Source organism: Megalobrama amblycephala, linkage group LG12 (genome assembly GCF_018812025.1).
Source record: "Megalobrama amblycephala isolate DHTTF-2021 linkage group LG12, ASM1881202v1, whole genome shotgun sequence".
Classification (NCBI taxonomy): Eukaryota; Metazoa; Chordata; class Actinopteri; order Cypriniformes; family Xenocyprididae; genus Megalobrama; species Megalobrama amblycephala.
The window spans coordinates 38,590,313-38,612,559 of record NC_063055.1 but is presented as its reverse complement, the minus strand read 5'-3'; the positions used below and the strand labels follow the sequence as shown (position 1 = coordinate 38,612,559).

Below are 22,247 nucleotides of genomic sequence, written 5' to 3'. Positions count from 1 at the left end.
TTTAGTGAATATATCATGATTGACAACATGTGGATTGATACCTTGTAGCAGCCATTTTGTAAAATACATTTTTCAAGAAAAATGTCACTGGTGTTACCCGTTTATAGATAAACTTTATTTAAAGCTATTCATTAAGTTCTTTTGCATAAAATAGCACTAAGATTACATGATTATAACTTTTCTTTCTCATTGTTAATCCTCCTTTGGGCAGATATGGCTAAATTAAGGGTATGGTTAAATTCAGTGCAGCGACTTTACAGGCAGCATGTTTTTTAAAATGTTGTTCATGATCTTTTACTGACTGCTGTCAATAATAAGTCTTTGATTGTATACCAAATGTAAAGATTTAGTCTCATCTACTTAATTATAGTTAAAGAATAAGGATATTTGATCTTATATATACGTCACTGGTGATTCATTTTGTCACTGATGTTACTGTTTTTTGTCTGTCACATTAAATAAAATGTGTCATATGTGACATGATAATAATTTTACATTCATTGAATTCTGCTACACTCAAGAATTAAGATTTAAAGGATTGCATCATTACTTTTTTATAACTGTTTTTCAAATATTTTCATTGTTATAGCAAATACATGGTTGCGCAATTGAATTATCATCATTTAATCACACTTTCAACTAACCTGATTAAAATAAAAAAATAAAAAACACATAATTATTTTTTGCATTATCATTATTTTTCTGTAATTGTTTCTGTAAATGTTTAAAATTGCCAGAGAAGTAAGGTAACACCAGTGACAAAGTGTAATATAATAATGTGGTCTAAGTTTAAATGTTAGAAAAAGAAATACATTTTAAGACATTTTGTCATACCAAAAGTGGACGTTTCTATAGAATGACCCACTTAATGATATGCTAAAGCCTGCCGGCACATTGTTGTGATTGGTTACAAGGTAGTCTGTGACGTCACAAACACCACCGATTTCAAACCGCAGGTTTTTGGTTTACTGCAGTTTCAAACATAAAATACTCAGAAATGGTGTTGACTTATGAATTTGCACATGGTTTGTCTTAAAGTATATTAAAAACACCACATAGACATATAAACAACATTAAAAAGTTGATTTTCACCACAGGGGGTCTTTAATTATTAGTTTTTTTATATTAATGACTGTTTACTTGTCTTTGATAATTTTTGAAATTTATATTAGTAGTTTTAGCTGTGATAATGAATATCTAAAATATTGGGTTTCATAACCTTATTTAATACTATACACACATACAGACACGCCAGGCTCCAGCACCCTCCAATCACAGCGCACACCTTCCCCGGAATACTAATCACTGTCACCTGCACCTCATCAGCACATTCATCACCAGCACTACTTAAGACACACTCACACACAGTCACATTGTCCGGTCTCGTTTGCATCTAAGGACTTACCTGAATGCTTACCTCAAGGACTCCTCTTGCTACTTACCTGTACTCCATGTACCCAAGCTCCTCTCCTCGTCTTCTATCTGGTGTGAAGTATTGTCTGAAGTCATCTACTCCATTCAGCAAGTATCATTCTCCATTGTCACTCTGCAACCACAAAAGGACTGTGTCATTCTCCATATCATTCATCAGTCACGAACTTGCATCTGTTTACTCACCTGTTGTCATCCAGATACTCTGCTTGTGTTCAATAAACAACCTGTTAACCTATCTTCTGTCTCCCGACTGGTCCTATTGTAACAGAAGACTGGACCAAACAGCGGAACACAAGCATGAGTCAACCGGATCTCTTCCAGGAATTGGTGGATGCTTTTCACCGCACATTCAATGTGCAACCACCTTCACAAGCACCACCGCCAGCTCCAGCTCCCAACGTCACTTCCGCATCCACCGTCACCTCTCCCTCACTTCCAGCGTACACCAGTCCCATGGCCAAACCGGCGCCCTACTCTGGTTCGGCGGAGGACTGCAATGGTTTCCTCCTGCAAGTCTCTCTGACCCTGGAGATGCAACCGCACCTGTTCCCCACTGACTACTTCAAGGTAGCGTTCATCATTTCACAACTTTCCGGCAAAGCTCTACAGTGGGCCGATTCCATCTGGTCGCAAAACAATCCTGTGACGCAGACATATTGTTGCACACTTCCGGGAAGTGTTTGGAAAACCATCCTGGGATTCATCTATCAGTGAGAAACTATACAATTTGAAACAAGGAAAGTTGTCTATTAATGAATATGCTCTGCAGTTCAGAACGATCGCTGCCCGGAGTGGATGGAACGAACAAGCGCTGCTGACGTCATACCGTCAAGGACTGGATCCTCGAGTGCGGTTGCATCTCGCTGCATATGAGGATACCATCGGGCTCATACGCTTCATCCAGCTGTCAATACGCTTCGCCACTCGTATGCAGTCGTGTCTCGAAGAGCACCAGGGTCAGAGCCTCCACAACACCGTCCTCTGCCGGCCAGAATCCGTCAGCACCCCAGAACCAGCCCAAGAACCCATGCAAGTAGAATCATCACGGCTGACTCCAACTGAAAGACAGAGAAGGCTGACCCAGAATTTATGTCTCTATTGCGGATTACCAGGACATGTACTCTCCTCATGTCCTACACGTCCTCCACGCCCCATGGTGAGTGCCATTATCTCAATTCTCCAGACGCAAAAGCCACTCACCACGACTATAACTCTTACTGCTGCCGATATTTCTCTTCCAGTATCCGCCCTCATCGATTCTGGGTCAGCGGGAAATTTCATCTCCGGTGCCCTCTGTCATCAGCTCAACATCAAGACCAAGAACACACCGACTACTTACCAGATCCACTCAATAACTGGCAAACCTGTGAGTAATAGACGAGTCAGCTGTATCACCAAGCCTGTACATCTTCAAGTCGGAGTGCTGCATCACGAGTACATTCAACTGCTGGTTCTGGAGGGTTCCACCGCTGACGTGATACTAGGGCATCCGTGGTTGCAGCAACATAATCCCATCCTCTCTTGGAACACTGGAGAAGTCCTGAAGTGGGGCGACATCTGCTTTCCCGAGTGTTTCTCCGACCTACCTGTTCCCAAGTCACCTCGCTCCAACGTTCTTCCAGTCTGTGTCACATCCGTTGAGAGTCCCCTCGAGAAACGGTCTGTGGACATCCCGTCCTGTTACGCCCCCTTCAGCGAAGTATTCTGCCCCAAGAGAGCCTCCAAGCTGCCTCCACACCGGCCATGGGACTGCGCCATCGACCTGCTTCCGGGTGAGTCAGTGCCAAGGGGTAAGATTTACCCCTTATCCATCCCGGAGGAGAAGGCCATGGTGGATTACATCGAGGAGGCATTGGCTCAGGGTTATATCCGACCATCAACTTCCCCTGCTGCATCCAGCTTCTTCTTTGTGGCAAAAAAGGACGGAGGCTCTAATCATGCATCGATTACCGAGCACTCAACTCCATTACAGTGAAATTCCGGTACCCCCTTCCTCTTGTCCCAGCAGCCCTGGAACACCTCCACAGAGCCACTGTGTTCACCAAGTTGGACCTCCGCAGCGCCTACAACCTGATCCGGATACGTGAGGGGGACGAGTGGAAGACCGCCTTCGTCACGCCCACCGGCCACTATGAGTACTTGGTCATGCCATATGGCCTGGTCAACGCCCCCTCCGTATTCCAGGACTTCATTCACGAGGTGCTCCGGGAGTTCCTCCATAAGTTTGTGCTGGTGTACATTGACGACATCCTGATATACTCCCGGAGTATGGCCGACCACCAACGCCACGTTGCGGAGGTCCGGCAATGCCTGAGGGACTTCCAGCTCTACCTCAAGGCCAAGAAATGCTCGTTCCACCAGCCCTCAGTGCAGTTCCTTGGGTACAACATCGACCACAGTGGCATCCGGATGGACGAGGGGAAGGTGGCAGCAATCAAGAACTGGCCAACACCCACTACAGTCAAAGAGCTCCAACGTTTCCTCGGATTTGCCAACTTTTACAGAAGATTCATCCATAACTACAGTACCATTACCAGTCCACTCACAAGCCTCCTTCGCAACAAGCCCAAGTCTCTGTCCTGGACACCAGATGCCACAGAAGCTTTCAACACCCTGAAACAAGCCTTCACGACTGCTCCACTCCTGGTGCACCCTGACAAGTCTTTCGCCGTAGAAGTCGACGCCTCAACCACCGGAGTTGGAGCGGTACTATCGCAGCAGCAGGGGAACCCGAGCCGACTCATCCATGTGCCTTCTTCTCCCGCAAGCTCAACCCGGCGGAGGTAAACTACGACATCGGCAACCGGGAACTCCTAGCCGTCAAGCTGGCTCTCGAGGAGTGGAGGCATTGGTTAGAGGGAGCATGGCATCCATTCCTAGTTCTAACGGATCATAAAAACCTAGAGTATCTCTGAGCCGCCAAGAGACTCAACCCCAGACAAGCCCGGTGGGCTCTCTTTTTCACACGATTTAACTTCACCATTTCATACCGTCCTGGCTCCAGAAATATCAAAGCTGACGCTCTGTCACGAATCCACGCTCCAGAGGAGGTTACTGAAGAACCTGAGTCTATTCTGCCCGAACAAATGATCGTCAGTCCTATCACCTGTTCTCAAGAAACTCTCCCTCCTTCCAATGCCTCCACCAACACGCCGCCGGGTTGTCCACAAGGCTTGCAGTTCATCACCCGAGCACGACGCACCCCACTGATCCACTCTGCACACTCCTCACTAGGCACTGGCCACCCGGGGGTCAGTGAAACCCTCTCGCTGCTGAAAGAGCGCTTCTGGTGGCCCAACATGGCCAACGACGTCAGGAGGTACGTGCAGGGATGCAAGGAATGCGCCATGTCCAAGAGCCCACGCCATTTACCATCCGGCAAGCTTCTTCCTCTGCCCGTTCCCAACCGACCCTGGTCACACCTAGGAGTGGACTTCGTGACAGATCTCCCAGCCTCCAACGGGTTCACATGCATCTTCGTGGTCATAGACAGGTTTTCCAAATCCTGCCGACTCATTCCTCTAAGAGGTCTGCCCACAGCCATGGAGACGGCTGAAATTATGTTTAACACTATCTTTCGATATTACGGAATCCCCGAAGACATCGTATCCGACAGAGGTCCTCAATTCATCTCACGGGTCTGGAAAGCCTTCTTCTCCCTCCTAGGTGTGACCGTGAGCCTCTCCTCGGGATACCATCCGCAGTCGAACGGGCAGACGGAACGCAAGATACAAGAAGTTGGGCGCTTCCTCCGTACCTTCTGCCATGGCCACTAGGACTCTTGGAACCAGTATCTGGGTTGGGCCGAGTACGCCCAAAACTCACCTCAACTCCGCCAATCTACCACCGGCCTGACACCCTTCCAGTGCGTACTCGGCTACCAACCCCCACTGTTCCCCTGGTCTGGGGAACCATCCGACGTACCATCTGTGGACTACTGGTTCAGAGAGTGAGAGGGTCTGGGACTCAGCTCATCATCAGCTACAACGAGCCCTACGTAGACGCAGGATGGTCGCGGATCTACGATGCTCTGAAGCCCCTGCTTACCAGCCTGGACAGATGGTATGGTTATCTACCAGAGACGTCCGCATGCGTCTACCCTGCCGTAAGCTGAGTCCCAGGTTCATTGGCCCATTCACCATCACGGAGCAGGTCAACCCAGTCACCTACAGACTTCAGCTACCTCCTGAGTATCGCATTCACCCAACCTTCCATGTATCACTCCTAAAACCTCACCACCCTTCTGTTCCTCTTTCCACAGAGCCTGGCGTGAACGAAGCCGAACCCCCCCTTCCTCTAATCCTGGAGGACGGAGCAGCGGGGGGTATTGTCACAGACACGCCAGGCTCCAGCACCCTCCAATCACAGCGCACACCTTCCCCGGAATACTAATCACTGTCACCTGCACCTCATCAGCACATTCATCACCAGCACTACTTAAGACACACAGTCACATTGTCCGGTCTCGTTTGCATCTAAGGACTTACCTGAATGCTTACCTCAAGGACTCCTCTTGCTACTTACCTGTACTCCGTGTACCCAAGCTCTACTCCTCGTCTTCGATCTGGTGTGAAGTGTTGTCTGAAGTCATCTACTCCATTCAGCAAGTATCATTCTCCATTGTCACTCTGCAACCACAAAAGGACTGTGTCATTCTCCATATCATTCATCAGTCACGAACTTGCATCTGTTTACTCACCTGTTGTCATCCAGATACTCTGCTTGTGTTCAATAAACAACCTGTTAACCTATCTTCTGTCTCCCGACTGGTCCTATTGTAACAACATGGGTCAAAATCAACAAAAACAACTCTTTTATTCATTTATTACTTTTTTTTGTGGTGGGGCCAGTGAAAATTGAATCGAAAATCGAGAATTGTAATGGAATCGAACTGAGATCTTGTGAATCAGAATCGAATTGGGACATCTGAATCGATATAAACAGCCAAGAGAAGGCTGCTTACATGTAGGTTACACACAGGGAAAGTTATTGTGAAGACACTGAATTAAACGTAAACACAGCTTGTGTGTCTTCATCAGCTGTTCTGCGTTGATGGTCTTCATCAACATGCACCTGCTGGTGAGGATGACTAACAGCAGATGGAGATCATGCATCGGCAATCTACTGCTATTCCTGCAGTTCCTGGATGTGTGAAATGTTGAATTTTATGTTGAATTTGAACCACTGAATTTGTGGAAGCGAATTTGTGAAACAAAATGGACTAAAAATTGCCTGTTAAATATTATAGGTTGTATTTTTAAACAGACAAATATTTTGGAAGTGAAATCTGAAAGGTGAATATGGATCATTGAATTTTTAATAATGAAAATGTGTGAAATGTTTTGAATTGAAATATTCACTGCTTAAATATACAACCATGTTGAATTTCAGCCCATTAAAATGCAAGCCTTTTTTTAATTAGTGCAACTCAAAAACCTTTTTATTTCAAAAACATTTGTAATTAATTTACTTCCATGAATAGCACCAGTAGTGTTCACACTGAAAATTCAAAAAGAAATAGTGCACTTTAAATACAAAATATTGGGCCCATTTACACTAGTGTGTTTTAGTTTTAAAAAGCATACGTTTTGCCACGGTTCCACCTGTCGTTTACAGTACGCCGGCGTTTTTGAACCGAAAGACTTTTGAAAACACTGCAGACCTTGTTTTAGTTTGAAAAGGCCGAGGTTGTGTTTCAGTATAAACAGACCAAAACTGAGACTTTTTAAAACGATGGCGTGGCTGCCCACATGATCTGCGTATCCTTGACAACCGTGTAAACAATAACATGGAGACTGATCTGCAGTCTTTGCTGGCTTTGTTGTCATTTTTAGCAGCCATTGTGCAGTTAAACTCTGCATTTTTTAATACTGCAGCTACATGTGCAAGAGGCAACTGAAATGCGCATGCCCAGTGTGTATGAATGGTCATGTGACATGCGTTTTCGGCCGTGTCGTGTAGACGGAGATCGTTTTCATTTTAAAATGCTGTTTTAAAACAAAAACGCACTAGTGTAAACGGGCCTTGGACACTTCATGTACTCAACTGTCACAGCTTTAATTATGTAGCGGAGGGGCATCAGACTTAATAATTTTGACATTTTATAATTTTGACATTTTATGTCATATTGACCATCATAATTTGGCCGTTTGGTGTCATAATTATGACTTAGCATGTCATAATTTGAATTTGAACATTCTTCTTTTGAATGACAAAATAAATTAATACACTACATGATTTAGTAGACTGCATAGTGCAGTGTATAGTGTGTTATTTGGGACGCAACTTTTATTTTCACCTAATATGGTGAAATTACCTTTAGGGACACTTTAAAATAACTCTCACTCCAGTATATGTTGGTGTTGTATTAAGATGCTGGTTTGTTGTAGGTGTCGTGAGATCCATGAATGTGACAGGATATTCAGGAGGAGGAGTCACAATCACATGCAAATATAAGACAAAATATGCACAAAATGCAAAGTCTTTTTGTCGAGGTGATCAGAGCTCCACATGCTCTGAGACTAAAGATGATTCTGGAAGATTCTCTCTGTATGACAACACAAGTTCAGCAGTCTTAAAAGTGACCATCAGAAATCTGAGTGAAGAGGATTCTGGGACGTACTACTGTACATTTGGTAAAACAGGAGATAAAGATTCCTACACTGAAGTGAATCTGAAGGTTATAACAGGTGAGTAACTGAGAGCTCAAACCCATGATGATCTCCACAACATCACGATACTCAACACTGACTGTAATTACTGCCGTTCACACCTGAAACTCATAACAGACTCCATCAATAACCTTTTGATCTCCTGATGGAAGATTCACACTCATAATCCTGACTTCATTCATAAATGTTGCAGCAAAGTGAGCAGAAATGTGTTTATATTGAGAACAAAATGACAAATTATCTGAGTTTGTGTTTAACAGATCAACAAATCAGGACTGTGAGAGGATATTCAGGAGGAAACGTCATTATAAACTTCAAATATAAGATGAAACACAAGAACAATGTGGAAGTCTGTAAAACTGCAGCAGATCAATGTTTGACTGTAATGAACACTAACAGAACAGCAGAACAGAAACATGACGGACGATTCTCTGTTTATAATAACAGATCTGCAGATCTCTTACGTGTGTTTATCAGAGAGCTGAATGTGAATGATTCTGGAAAATATAAGATTACAGTCAAAGTTTCTGAAAAATACAGTGTCTTCTCTGAGTTTAATCTGGACATCAGAGACGGTGAGACGCTTTCAGTCATTTATGCATTATTTGACAGAATCCATGAATATATCTGGTAATTGTAACATCGCTGCACTTGATTTGGATCTGAAACAGATGATTGTTGTGAGAAGAGCATCAGTCTATCAGCTGCTGCAGGAGGATCTGTGAACATCAGCTGCAAATACCCACAATCCCACAGAAAAGATGTGAAGTTTCTCTGCCGGAGATCTGGAGATGATCTCTGTGCTGAAGAGACGTCTGTGAAGGAGAGCAGAAAATGGAGTCCTGAGGGAAAGATCCAGCTGTATGATGACAGAGAAAAGCAGCTCCTGACGGGAAGCATCAGTCATGTGACTGAACAACATTCAGAATACTGGTGTGGAGTTCAGTCTGATCAAGGACACAAGAGCTTCATCACACGAGTCCTGATCAGTGTTACAGGTACAGATGATTTTCTCAGTCATATTAATCATAAGTTAATTGAAAACCATAAGTAATTTCTGTTCAGCAGATCACTGTGTGTTATTTATAATGTTGCTTAAATCATTGAGGTTTGAAGCTGATTCTATTCAAGTAATTATTATTAATTTAGATGTTCTGTTTAACAAAGCAAAACCACAAACTGCAGTTAAAAAGAGGAAGTATAGAAATCAAACTGCAGTTCATATAACTGCAGTCTACACAGGTAAAAGTGCAGCTTTGTGTTTGTGATGCTGTTAGGGCAGTCGTGGCCTAATGGTTAGAGAGTCAGAATGAACAGTGTGAGTATGAGAAACCATACTTGACTACACGTCACGTCACTTCCACAATGAGAAACTGAACTGCGGATACAGTAAAGCAATTGTCAATGTTTGTATTTGACCAATTTATTCATTTCATTTTATAAATGTGACCACTCTAATATTTCCATACAGTTATAGTTATTTGTTAATTTCACATTCATATACTCATTTTTTACTGTTCATGTAACTTACATTATCTTTGTCAGCATCTGCAAATGGCTGTTTTTTGTTTTCATTCTACAGCAGTATATGAATGCAGGACCTGAAGATCTTGTGGTTTGAAAGCGTTTAGTGTTTAATTCTCTCTGTGTCTGTTAATCTCAGATCAGTGTCTGGTGTTGCAGCATTAGTGTGGTCATTTGGATACAGTAGAAGTGCAGGTTTTAGTGCTGCTGTGAGTCCTTTTACCACACTTGTACTGTAGTTAACTGCAGTTAATGGTGCTCATCCAGTGACCCTCAATGCACTGTATTATTCAGTGTGAAACCACAGGCTTAATTTCAAACAAACAGCTTGCAGTTTTGTTTTCTAAGTGTCTGTGTATCAGCAAACATGAATTCTGGGGGTAACACTTTAGAATAACTCACGCTATGAAGCATTAGTTAAGCATTAGTAAATAGTCAATTCATCATTTATAAAGCATTAATAGACATTAGTAAGCCATTTATGAGCTCACAAAAATAGTTAACTGACCACTTCTAGATGTTTTATAATTACCTGAATTAATCATGAATTGCAGTAGGAATATGTGTTAATAAAACATTTACTAACACACTAAGTAACTATTACTATGTGTCTAAATAATAAGATGTATAAATTAATGTTTTAATAGTTTATTAAAGGTGCCCTAGAATCAAAAATTGAATTTACCTTGGCATAGTTGAATAACAAGAGTTCAGTACATGGAAATGACATACAGTGAGTCTCAAACTCCATTGTTTCCTCCTTCTGATATAAATCTCATTTGTTTAAAAGACCTCCGAAGAACAGGCGAATCTCAACATAACACCGACTGTTACGTAACAGTCGGGATCATTAATATGTACGCCCCCAATATTTGCATATGCCAGCTCATGTTCAAGGCATTAGACAAGAGCAGCCAGTATTAACGTCTGGATATGTGCACAGCTGAATCAGCAGACTAGGTAAGCAAGCAAGAACAATAGTGAAAAATGGCAGATGGAGCAATAATCACTGACATGATCCATGATTACATGATATTTTTAGTGATATTTGTAAATTGTCTTTCTAAATGTTTCGTTAGCATGTTGCTAATGTACTGTTAAATGTGTTTAAAGTTACCATCGTTTATTACTGTATTCGTGGAGACAAGAGCCGTCGCTATTTTCATTTTTAAACACTTGCAGTCTGTATAATTCATAAACACAACTTCATTCTTTATAAATCTCTCCAACAGTGTGTAATGTTAGCTTTAGCCACGGAGCACTATCAAACTCATTCAGAATCAAATGTAAACATCCAAATAAATACTGTACTCACATGATCTGATGCATGCTTGCAGTATGCATGACGAACGTCTTGTAAAGATCCATTTGAGGGTTATATTAGCTGTGTGAACTTTGTAAATGCACTGTATTATAGTCGAGAGCTCGGGGGACAGGGAACGTGAGATTTAAAGGGGCCGCAGCCTGAATCGTGCATAGTTAAAAAAATTAATTAAAAAAAAAATCTATGGGGTATTTTGAGCTGAAACTTCACAGACACATTCAGGGGACACCATAGACGTATATATCATCTTGTAAAAACTGGTTCTAGGGCACCTTAAATCATTTACTTACACTTCCTAAATGAACTACTGACAACTCCTAAATAACTGGTTTGTAAATAATGTAATACTTAATTTAGAAATGATAAATTGATTATTAATACAGTATGAAAATTCAATTATTAAGCACATTATAGATATGCTTATAAATCAAGAATAAAGCAACTATACCTGTATTTATAAACTACTTACTAATGTCTATTAATGCTTTATAAGTGATGAATTAACTATTAACTTATGTTTAACTAATGCTTCATAGTGTGCAGTTATTATAAAGTGTTACCAAAGGTTTTTAGCATTTTGAAATGTAGAGTTTGTGTTGATTTAACTAAATATGGTTTTGGGCAGAAAATTAACTGGCTAATTGTGTGATGTAGGTGTGTTGGTGTGTTAAGAGTTTAGAAAAAGTACTTTAAGTATTGGTAAACGCTTGTTAGCAATTGAAAACAACAGCCACATCCATGAGGTCATTTAAATTTAGATTAATATCATGTAATAGGATGTCATTGGTCATGTTGAAATGAGTGCAAAGTCCAGTGTTTATCTTGAGCTTTTTATATATATGTTTCTAAACCATTAAAAATGTCACTGACACCCCCCCCCCCCCCCCCCCAAACATACATACTTAATGTGACATCACACACACACACACACACACAGAGAGAGAGAGAGAGAGAGAGAGAGAGAGAGGCAGAGTGAGATTTAAAGATGGAGTCAGATGGAGACTGACCAGTTAGTTGAGTCAGATGATTCAATAACATTTTAAACAATAAGAATAAAATATATACTGTAACAGAAATTAGTTTTTGATCATCTCTAAATATATACATTAAAAGATAACACTACCACCTTTTATAACTACAAACAGTTTACTTGTACTTCTCTACCCTGTTTAAAAATAGATATCTGCTGCCCTCTAGTGCTTATTCTATATATGACATTTGAATATTATTTTAATTATTTTAACCAGAGAGCAGTTATCTGCCTAATTTAAACTTACACATACTTCTTATAATTAAAAAATGATTTAAAAAGTGTCTATTTATAATATTTGTATTATTATATATTGAAATAAAGTATATTTATAAAATAAGGATGTAAATTCCCTTCTTTATCCTTATTTTAATCCATAACCATGGCAACACAGTTTGAGATATCCAACATCCCTTTGCAATCTAACAACTTCAATGTCTTGTCACCAAGTTGACTGATTAACTGATTAACAAACCCCTCTGCTACTTAACTGATCAGGGCAGCGTTTCCCAAAAGCATCGTAATCTTAAATTGATCACAGCTCCATTGGTGGCAATGCATCTACGATCAACTTAAGCTTATGATGCTTTTGGGAAACGCTGCCCTGATCAATATCCCAGGAATTTAACTGACTTGATGCTTATTGATTTGTCACCGTTAGGCTTGCTTTCATGTTCATTATAGCTGATGCAAGTAATGTGAATTATTTACCATGACAGATGTTAATGTTTTAACAAGTTATTTCATGAGTAGTAACTAGCCTGTTTACCATATCATATAAATGTGCCTCAGTCACATCTAATGTGGTAATGCCGCCATCTTGTGGGCAGTCATAGAATGACTGTTATAATTTACACAGCCATGGTGTTAAACTGCCTTATTTTGTGGTTAAATTTTATACTTATAAAGATTGTTATTGCATCATAATTGTTTGATAAACATTGAGCATGATAAATGATAAGACTTTAGGGGTGTGACGAGACGGGTATCTCACGAGACGAGACGAGACGAGACTCGAGATTGAGTTTATGAGACGAGACGAGACAAGATTTTTACACACTATTTTTAAGAAATCCTCAATGGCGAAATACATGACTAAAAAAAAATTCTGCAGGTGTATTTGAAATGTTTTAACTAATCATCTTGTAATGAATGTCATTTCAGTTCTACTTTCTGAGTATGAATTATCATCTGCAGTAAAAGACAACAATACTCAAGCACTGTAAAAGGTTTTGCCACAAACTCAACTGACTGACTTCTCTTCTGTATGATTTCAGTCTCTTCAGACATTACTGTACATGATTTAGGGCTTCTACAACTTTTGACCTCCTAACTGAACTCCTTTCCACAAACTGATCACAGAAATAAAAACAGTATAAATAAAAATGGTAACACTTTACAATAAGGTCTCATTTATTAACATTAACATATTAACCAACATCAACTAACAATGAGCAATATCTTTGCTACAGTATTTATTAATCTTTGTTTATGTTAGTTAATAAAAATAGTCATTCATTGTTAGTTGATGATAGTTCACAGTGCATTAACTAATGTTAACAAATGAAACCTTACTGTTTGTGCTTAATAAGATTAAGAGAAAACTGTTATTAGTTTTTATAGTAACACTTTACAGTAAGTGCAACCATAATCGCACACTCTCATTATTCAATGTGCAAATAAGACCAACTTTTTCTTTGATACAGAGCTAAGAGATGGTTACAACTACACTGCCCAGCCTAAAATAGCTTTCATATTGAGAGATATTTGCATGCATCAGGGAGCCGCTTTCAAAATGCGGGGTATTGAAATTGCGTTTAAATGCGCGCTCGCGTTCACTTTCACTTTCAGCTATTGCGCGTACTCTTTAAATATGGAGCGGCGGCGACCGTTATCCAACTGAATTAAATTTTTTTTTTTAATTTAAACACAAAGCAAAAGGACAGTGGAGGTGTAATGTAAACGTAGCGGTGGCATATTCTTTCCTAATCATCCAAATATGGCGCGGAGTCCGTGCCAAAATCAAGCTTCCGAACGACCGACCGACCGATCGAACGTCAAACCGAACGTCTATCCGAATGTCTTGTACTTTTAGCGTCTAACTGAGCATGTCGACCCACGTGACGACCTGACGTGACGCCAGCGTCTTGAAATTAACTGGTTTTTAACCATGTAAGGTGCCAAGCTGATGTGTAAAGACTATGAATGGACATTACAGGCATGAAAGTAACTGTAAAAAACATCCTAGTCTTAATTTGATCTGTACAATCATGTTAACTGTTAGCTTTATTGCCTACTGTACAATATAGCCTATACCAGTCCATCAGACCTCTTTATCCTACTTCCCAGGAAATCTACAGAATACCAATCAGGTGATGTGCTCCAGGACAGCCTTTAGTGTGGGCTGTTAAACTAAACTCTGCTGGTCGTGTCCCTGCAGGAACTAAATTATATAGCCTTGCTTTATACACCTTTTTCCACCAGTTTCTTTATAAAATAATAATTAGTTATAGTAGTTACTTCTCACAAATAGTAGCTGAGTTAGTAACTAAGTTACTTCATTCTCAATTACCAGGGAAAGTAACTATTGGGTTACTTTTTAATTTTCTTTTTTCAAATATGTCAAATAACTTGGATGCCCTAATATTAAATATGTTAAATGAATGAAATGGACACTAAATAGAATAAAATATTTTTTATACCTAATCTATACTATTTTAATGTTGCTGTGGGGCAACGTGAGAGACAACTATCAAATTCAATATATTATTAAATATTATCATTATGGAACAATAAAACACAATATGGTTTAGAACTTTTAATATTTATTGCACAGGCTACAACTGGCCAACACATAAGTCTAAAAATAAATTATGCTTGATCCTTCTTGACTTATGATCCGCTCTTACTCACGACATGAAATTTATCTGTACTGTAGGCTACTGTTGGTAGCCATTAAAGAAAACGTATTTAGTTTCATATTTATGTTTAAATAGGCCTATTATAATGTTATTTTTTAAATTTCATCTATTTGATAATGAAAAGTGAACAGCATGAGTAAGATGCATTATAACCGTTACTTTGATCACACAAAAGTATTAATTATATATCTGTTGTAAAGGGAGGGAACTACCAACTAGACTTTGTTTAAGGTACAACAGAACATCAGGAACTTATGTTGTTAACTTGGCAAGCATTGACAAGACCCTGTGATCAGTAAACCCCAACAATAAATAAATGTTTCTCATTCATTTACATCCTTTTATCTTTTAAACACGTTTATACCCAATACACAAAACATACATTTTTCACCAATCAATAACCAGCAGCATAGAGATGAAAATCTTAATGAATGTTCCTTCACCACAGCTTATGAATCAATGTCCATGAAAAACAATGTCCAAGAACGTCATCCAAAAGTGCAACCTGTACTCCTATCAGTCCACGCCGAATAAAAAGTCTCTCAATTCCCAAGTGGCAGAATCCGGTTTAAGGATCCACTGTAGTTGAATCAACTCCTTGCCTCTAATCCCATTTTAGTGTCATCTTTCTGACATGGGTTAAAAACAACAGGCATACGAATAAAGAGATAAATTCCACAGAATGTGGAGTCCTTCTATAAATTAGATGAAATAAATCACATTAGGAAAATAACTACACACAAATGAACTAGTAAACATTCAATAATTACAAGGAAAGAAACAATGCTTACTTCCGATTGAGCATAAAACTCACGGTTTCTCAATCAGGACCAATGATTGTTTGGAGCCATAAGCCATGCTTAGTCCCTCCATTACGAATCTGACTTCTTCTACTCTTTACACTCATTTTATACCTGAGAGTATAGCTCACTGTTGCCCCCTCATGGAGAGTAGTACAATTACACACACAAAAAAACATGTTAACAGGTTTATAACTGTTACATATGCACCCCCTCAATTTAAGGCTTTACATATCCATGACAAGGCTTTAGATTTTGCACATGGTAAGTATCTATCATTTCAGGGTCAGCAAGCAAAGAAACAGAGTAATTGACAGGGCCCAAACATTTAGCTATTTTGGCCGGTCCCTTCCATCTACCAGACAACTTGGCCATAAAACCCTCCTCTGCTCTAGATAGAGGATGAGTGCGCACCCAAACCATATCTCCCACTTGATACTGGTTTTGTTTGCGTCGCAGGTTGTAATACCTTTGCTGCTTGTCTTGTGCTTTTTTCACATTCTCCTTCACCAGACGGAGGAGGTGATGGTGTCTGTCAAGTACAGGATAGATGGGACTATTTGGATCGGGGGTCTTGTGTAATTGAATTGCTCTTTCTACTGGACCTTTTAAGTTTCGACCTAAGGCAATCTCTGCTGGGGAATGACCGGTACTCTCCTGCCAAGCAGTATTTATTGCAAACCGGAATTCATGCAACCATCGGTCCCACTGCCGATGCTGTTCTTTCACATAGGATGCCATCATTGTTTTCAAAGTTCGATTGATGCGTTCGGTAAGGTTGGTTTGTGGATGGTAGGCGGTCGTGAGCTTTTGGACAACTCCCCACTGCTTGCATACTTGGTTAAGCAAATTGGAAGTAAACTGAGCCCCTCTGTCAGAAACAAGGTAGGCAGGAGTTCCCCATCTTGTAAAAATTTCTTCAATCAAGATCTGGGCAATTCGGGGTGCTTTGGCCTGTCTCAAAGGGAACAACTCCACCCATTTAGAGCAGTAGTCAACCACAACCAGTAGGTGTTCATTCTGCCTAACGCTTTTTGGAAATGGCCCCATGAGGTCTACTCCAATCATATGACCTGGTTCAACGATGGGTGTAGATTGGAGGTGACCGGACAATTTACTCAAAGACGGTTTGTATTGCTGGCAAGTGACACATTCTTTGCAATGCTTCCACACATCAGATCTAACACTTGGCCAATATACCATGTCTAGTAGTCTGAGTAATGTTTTAAGTCTGCCCAAATGTCCACTCAAAGGATTATCATGGGCATAATGCAGAAATTCTTTGCGTAGATCTGAAGGAATGACGAGTTGCAATTTCTGGCCTGTCTGTTTGTCTGGTATGCTCCGGAACAAAAGACCATTTTCCACCAGGTAATGTACACGAGAAATGTCTTGGGACGTCTGTGTTTTTACCTTCAAGATCAGCTCCTGAATCTCTGGGTCCTTTTGCTGTGCTGCCGAGACATTAGATATATCCACTGGAAGGTTGGTTGGTAGGTTGCTGGATTTTGAAGCTCTTACTACCGCAATAATATCTGAGGTTAGTTGCTCTGGTGACCTAGATAACACATCAGGCACCACATTGCAATGGCCTTTACGATATTTAACTGTAAAGTCATAACCCTGTAACCGTATGGTCCAGCGGGTAAGTCGTGATGAAGGCTTAGGGTGTTGAAACACCCAAGTGAGTGCAGTGTGATCGGTAATGACCTCAAATGTTCTCCCTTCCAGATATGGTCTCCATTTTTCCACTGCCCAGATGACCGCTAAACACTCCTTTTCAGATACAGAATACGACTTCTCTGCTCCTCTGAGTAGTCTGGATGCATATGAAATGACTCTTTCTCCATCCTCCATCTCTTGGGTAAGTACTGCACCCAGTCCTATCTCGCTTGCGTCCGTTTGTACCCGAAATGCTTTGTTGAAATCTGGTGGTAAAAGAACTGGAGCTTGAGTCAAGTCCTGTTTTATGATGTTGAAAGCTTGTTGACATTCTTCTTCCCAAATCCAAGTTGATTTTTTTTGCTTAAGGGCATGTAGAGGAGCTGCTTTTGTTGAGAAATGTGGAATGAAACGATGGTACCATCCAGCTAACCCCAAGAATCTCTGCACATCTTTGAGAGACTGTGGGGTGGGAAAATTGTTGATGGCTGAGACTTTGTTGGGATCTGTCTTTACTCCATCTGCTGAAATGATGTGGCCAAGGTAAGTGATGTTACGTTGCATGAAGCTACATTTTCCAAGGTTAAGGGTAAGTCCAGCATTATGTAAGCAATGGAATACCTGAGTGAGATTGTAGATGTGCTCCTCTTCATTTTTGGAGTACACAACTACATCATCTATATATACCAGACAACACTTGCCTTTAAGGTCTCTCAATACAGTCTCCATAAGTCTCTGAAACGAGGCTGCTGAGTTTTTGAGGCCAAAAGGTAAACGCAAGAATTCAAATAAGCCTGCAGACGTCACAAATGCTGTTTTCTGTATGCTATCTTCTTCCATCTCAAGTTGCCAATAGCCACTTCTAAGATCTAATGTACTGAAAACAGTAGAGCCGTGGAACGACTCCAATATTTCCTGGATTTGTGGCATGGGGTACGCATCGAGGTGTGTTTTTGCATTTAAGCCTCTGTAATCAATACACAATCTGAAACTTCCATCCTTCTTGGGTACAACAACAACAGGAGATGCCCATGGGGAAACAGATGGTTGTATGATTTTTTTGTCCAACAGTTCCTGAATTTCATTGTCAACAAACTTCTGTTTGTCAATGGAGAGTTTGTAGGCCCTTTTTCTGACAGGGAGTTCATCAGTGGTTATAATTCGATGTTTGACTATGTTAGAATGTCCAACCTCTTTAGAGCAGATGGTAGGCCAGTCAACCAACAGATTTTCCAATTTTTCTTTGAACAGTGGCATGGTCTCTGCCTTATTTGTTAGCCTTTGTATGGATTCAAGCACGGTGTCATCAATATTAGGTGTGGGTATGGCCAAGTAGAAGTAGACTGAAGAAGTAGAATCTGACATCATAAATGGGAAAAACTGGTTAGTGTCCTGGCTACTTGCAGATGGCAATCCATATTGGGCTTTACTAAAATCCAGCACAATTCCAGAATGCAACAGGAAATCCATTCCTAAAATGACTGGAACCGTTAAATCTCTGTCTTTCAAGATGAACAGAGTCAAGGTAAACTGCTGCCCCTGTACTTTACAGTGCCATGTCACCTTTCCAGTAGCTGCTTGCTTTTGCCCATTGGCTAACATAAATGTTTGGCCCTTGCTTGGTTGACTTGGTTCTCCCTTGTTCAGTTGTTTCCAGACTGATTCTTGGATTAAAGACAAGGAACTACCAGTGTCCACCATGGCTGGAAAAAACCTATCACGTAAGATAATAGGTATATTCACTGTCTTGGTTACCGTTTGTTGCTGCATTTCTATGGACTGTACCACTCTAGTACTTGCTGGCATATGTTTTTTCTTTTGCTCTTCAGAACTGACCTGACTCCAATATTTTTTGGCCTCATCAAAATCACGTTCAATTTGTGTCCCAATTCTGACCAACTCGCCAACATTTGTTACGGTACCTCTTAGCAAACTAGCCAGGCGGGGATTGCAGTTACGTAATATGGCCAGTACAATGTCTTTCTCCGACATGTTCTTTCTCCATCTTAAACATAGAGCCCGATAATGAAATGCAAAGTCTCTTATGCTCTCTTTGGCCCCTTGCTTTCTCTCCACCAACCGTCTTGATGCCACATCCTCATAATCTTCACTCAGAAACGATCGTAAAAAAACATCTTTAAACTGCCTCCAACTATGTACCTTCCTTCTCTCGGCTTGCCACCAGTCTTTAGCAGTTTCCTTAAGCACTGTGTTAAGAGATGCCAGAATTTCCTGATCACTCAATGGCCTAACGGCAAAGTACTCCTCACAACGTTCAATAAACAGAATAGGATCCTCATCTTGATTATTACTGAAACAAGGAAAGTCTAACTTGACCGGTGGGCTATAGGGCATTAACATAGTTTTCTCTTGACTGTTAAAAGAGCTTTGATGAACTTCAAAGGTATGATTTTGACCCTGTCCAGAATCATGAGCACCACAACAAATTTTGGAAGTGACAGGCGTGGATATTGGATTAAGTGATTTGAACTTGGCTTCAAGCTGCACATCCCTTCTTTTAAGGCAATCTACCATTGATTGGCCGAGTTCCTGTACAGACATTTCCACAGCTTTCTTGACTCTCTCACATTCACGTTCCATTCGATACATCAGACGATCTTCCATGCCTTTACATTTGTTCTGGAATTCCTCTTGGGAAACATAACCACTCATTGTCTTTACACATTCATCAACCCGACCTTCCAGTGCATTAATTCTATCAGTGAGTTGTTCTATGAGATTGGTAATAAAGTCAGAATGTGTCTCTCTCTCTGCTGCAGGTGGTGGAGGTGGTGGAAAATTTAATTCAGAGTCCTCATCTAGGCTAGCTTCACTTTCAGAATCTATATATAGATCACTAAAAGTAGTGATTAAATCTTTGAGGGGTTCTCTAGGATTGGTGAATGAACCAGTTGAGAAATCCACCTCTGGTACACACTCATCCTTATCTAGAGCTGTATGACTTGCCATAGTAACCTGTTTTGCTTTACAAACATAAAGTCAGAGTCCCTGTTCGGGCGCCATTATATAACCGTTACTTTGATCACACAAAAGTATTAATTATATATCTGTTGTAAAGGGAGGGAACTACCAACTAGACTTTGTTTAAGGTACAACAGAACATCAAGAACTTATGTTGTTAACTTGGCAAGCATTGACAAGACCCTGTGATCAGTAAACCCCAACAATAAATAAATGTTTCTCATTCATTTACATCCTTTTATCTTTTAAACACGTTTATACCCAATACACAAAACATACATTTTTCACCAATCAATAACCAGCAGCATAGAGATGAAAATCTTAATGAATGTTCCTTCACCACAGCTTATGAATCAATGTCCATGAAAAACAATGTCCAAGAACGTCATCCAAAAGTGCAACCTGTACTCCTATCAGTCCACGCCGAATAAAAAGTCTCTCAATTCCCAAGTGGCAGAATCCGGTTTAAGGATCCACTGTAGTTGAATCAACTCCTTGCCTCTAATCCCATTTTAGTGTCATCTTTCTGACATGGGTTAAAAACAACAGGCATACGAATAAAGAGATAAATTCCACAGAATGTGGAGTCCTTCTATAAATTAGATGAAATAAATCACATTAGGAAAATAACTACACACAAATGAACTAGTAAACATTCAATAATTACAAGGAAAGAAACAATGCTTACTTCCGATTGAGCATAAAACTCACGGTTTCTCAATCAGGACCAATGATTGTTTGGAGCCATAAGCCATGCTTAGTCCCTCCATTACGAATCTGACTTCTTCTACTCTTTACACTCATTTTATACCTGAGAGTATAGCTCACTGTTGCCCCCTCATGGAGAGTAGTACAATTACACACACAAAAAAACATGTTAACAGGTTTATAACTGTTACAGCATCATAAGATGTCCAATATATCGGGAGACATGGAGTGGGTCTGACATGATTTTGACCACTTCATTAAGTTTTGTAGAAAGCCTTTCTTAAAGTGAATTTCGTTTTGTAAAAAATGTATCTTAATTTAAATCAATGTTTCATCAACCAATTGCCTAGATTTAATAAATAAGAAGCAAATAAAGTAGACAATATAATCATGGCAGGCGCAGGCGCGGGCGCGATCACTGGCGCGTGAACTGGAGCGCGACTTATAAGCTATATGAACCGAGACTCAGTATAGTCTGCTTGCCTCACAGACATGAGAAATATATCTATAGAAAGCTTGACATGTCTACTTTTATGTAGTCAAATTGATGTGGTTGTAAAAGCAAAGTATGGTCACATCAAATAGGCCTACTGATTTAAAAAAAAAAAAAAAAAAGAAAGAAATTGTTGTTGTTGCAGGGTGTTATGGGTGGTGGTTGCAGAGACGAGACGTAAACGGACATCCACAATTAATGGGTCTTTAATGAAAGCAGGAGCAGAACGAACAATCAACACATACAATATAACATTGAGAACAGACAAGGAGTGAAGGGAGTGAGTCCATATATATAGGGAGTGCTACCAAGGAAGTCCAGGTGATGATGATGAGTGATGATGGGGAGATGACGAGGGAAGTGAGTGCAGGTGTGGAGAACAGGAGGATCATGGGAATTGGAGTACTGGAGACAAGGGATCTGTGACACAGGGGCAGTATTGTATAATTAATTTATAATTGTTTTATATAATTATAAATAGGGTTAGGGTCTCAATAATTTGATAATAAGCATTAAGGAATCTTGCAGCTATTCTATTTCTATAAGTTAAATAATATGTTCAATTCACTGCTCTGTAACAAATTAGAATGAAAAAAAATAAATAAATTGTAAAAGTTTTTGGCCAATCAAATCAAACTTTACTGTTTACAAAAGACGAGGGCGAATTCCGATGTGTGTAGATGTAAGAAGTAGATGTA

At 40.2% G+C, this 22,247-nt stretch overlaps 1 protein-coding gene across 2 annotated transcripts in view; it reads left to right on the top strand.

Annotated features, from left to right (window-relative positions):
• The window catches only part of LOC125280491 (polymeric immunoglobulin receptor-like), a 57,631-nt gene that overhangs the window by 3,485 nt on the left and 31,899 nt on the right, over positions 1 to 22,247 (top strand). For both annotated transcript variants that reach the window (XM_048211062.1, XM_048211063.1), the window contains exons 2-4: positions 7,824 to 8,123; positions 8,366 to 8,680; positions 8,777 to 9,103. In XM_048211062.1, coding sequence (XP_048067019.1) covers positions 7,824 to 8,123; positions 8,366 to 8,680; positions 8,777 to 9,103 — 942 coding nt within the window. The remainder of the gene's footprint in view (positions 1 to 7,823; positions 8,124 to 8,365; positions 8,681 to 8,776; positions 9,104 to 22,247) is intronic.